The 1,752-nt window shown below is 53.2% G+C and overlaps 1 protein-coding gene across 1 annotated transcript; it reads right to left on the reverse strand.

Annotated features, from left to right (window-relative positions):
• Positions 1 to 595: 595 nt before the first annotated feature.
• Positions 596 to 1,510, reverse strand: LOC125549234 (uncharacterized). The gene has a single exon (XM_048712696.2). The coding sequence runs from the start codon at positions 1,372 to 1,374 to the stop codon at positions 892 to 894; it is 483 nt and encodes a 160-aa protein (XP_048568653.1). The 5' UTR covers positions 1,375 to 1,510; the 3' UTR covers positions 596 to 891.
• Positions 1,511 to 1,752: the final 242 nt, after the last annotated feature.

Below are 1,752 nucleotides of genomic sequence, written 5' to 3' on the forward strand. Positions count from 1 at the left end.
CCGATTCTTCAGGGTGAAAACCTAGATTCTAGCCTTGGTGGTTGGATCCGGTGATGGCGACGCTCAAGTGTCGCTCCCTTCCTGAAGGCATTACTGTTGAAGAACTCGTCGTCCGTGTGGTGTCATGAGATGAATGGTGCAGATACGGTCATTTTTCTAGTTTGCCCATCATGGATATGATCGCTTTGGGGCTTTTTTTTTCTTTTTTCATCGCCTATGCATAGCTTTGGTCCTATATGACTTTGCTATTGCTGGCGTGTTTTTGTGTGCGTGAGTTTGTGTTGGCTGTGTGCATCTTCACTATGCAGAGGCCGGGTGTGTGTTCATTGTGTTTGTATCCTCTTGATGCTACATTTTAAGTTAATAAAATCCACTCTCTGTCGAAAAATTCAAGGACAGTAAGCAGGTACAGCTACGTAAGTAAGTACCATTCATAAATATAATAATCTAATGGACCACCTAAGAGCTTCTGAGTGACCTACCAAGTACCAAATGCAGTCAATTATATGTACTCAAGTAATACTGCGAAAAGCAAGCCCATGTGACCTACCAAGTACGAAATGCCCGCATGCATACATAGCTCAACTGCTAGTAGTTACTCAGCCATCAGCATCAACCATTCATTCAAAAACTAACTGTAATTAACACAGGGTAATCAAGCAACGTACAAATTCTTATACTAAGCACTAGTGAAAAGTAATTTAGATTCCCTTTACACATTCTTTATTGTAGAAAGCACTAGTGAAATGTAATTTAGTTTCCCTTTACAGATTATTTTGGACAGCAGGTTTGATCCACATCTCCCAGTTACACAAAGCAAACCCACTTGCTTATAATTAAATCATGCACAAGACAGGACAAAAGCAAACAACTCGCTCTGTACAAGTAGAACTAGGCGCGGATCAAGCCGTGCACGGCGCCGGCGCCGGCGGCCTTGCCCTTGACGGCGAGGTAGTATGGCAGGAAGGCCCCCCTGCCGACCCCGGCCGCGGCGGGCACGGCCATCGACGGCGTGACCTGCAGGAACATGTAGTTGCCGGCGAAGAGGTCGGCCACGCAGGGCCCGCCCTCCTTGAGCCTAGTCACCACCCGGGCCACTGACGCCCGCACCCTGCCACCCACGGCTGCCGCCCTCCGACGCAGCGCCCGCGCCAGGCTCGAGATCCTCAGCGGCCTTCCGCGCCGGCGCGGCCCGGTGCCCGAGGACGACCGGCGGCTCCGCCATGTCCTCCTGCTGGCGACGATCGCGGCGGCTGCGTGGCGGTAGTAGTGGTCCTGAGCGGCGGCCACGGCGTAGTGCGCGTCCTCCTGGTCGCTGGCGGGAGGGGGTGGGGGCGGGAGCTTCTTGAGCTTCTCGTACGCGAAGCTGCTCATGGTGAGGTAGGAGGAGGACGGCGGTATGGCGAGACAGACAGAGGGTGGAAGAAGAAGTGAAGAAGCAGAGAGTGTACGTAGCTAATTAAGCTAAGCCGGGGGTGGTGGCTGTGGCCGGTGATGAATGATGGCTCAACCAAACGTGTACTACCACTCTAGTAGTAGTAGCTCGTGATCTGATGTCGCGGGCCTTACACGTCGCCGTGTACGCCATGGCCCATGGGTCCGTGACAACGTCGCATTGCCGACCGAGACCGGGAGCCACCATCAACCATGGCTGGCAAGATCGACGCTACCGGCCGGCCAGTTCTGTGCATGTACGTACCGGACAGGCAGACAGCGAGCGTAGCTACGTGAAACGAACTCGCACATGATCTT

This window comes from Triticum urartu, chromosome 3A (assembly GCF_056163025.1).
Source record: "Triticum urartu cultivar PI428250 chromosome 3A, HENAU_Tu73, whole genome shotgun sequence".
Classification (NCBI taxonomy): domain Eukaryota; kingdom Viridiplantae; phylum Streptophyta; class Magnoliopsida; order Poales; family Poaceae; genus Triticum; species Triticum urartu.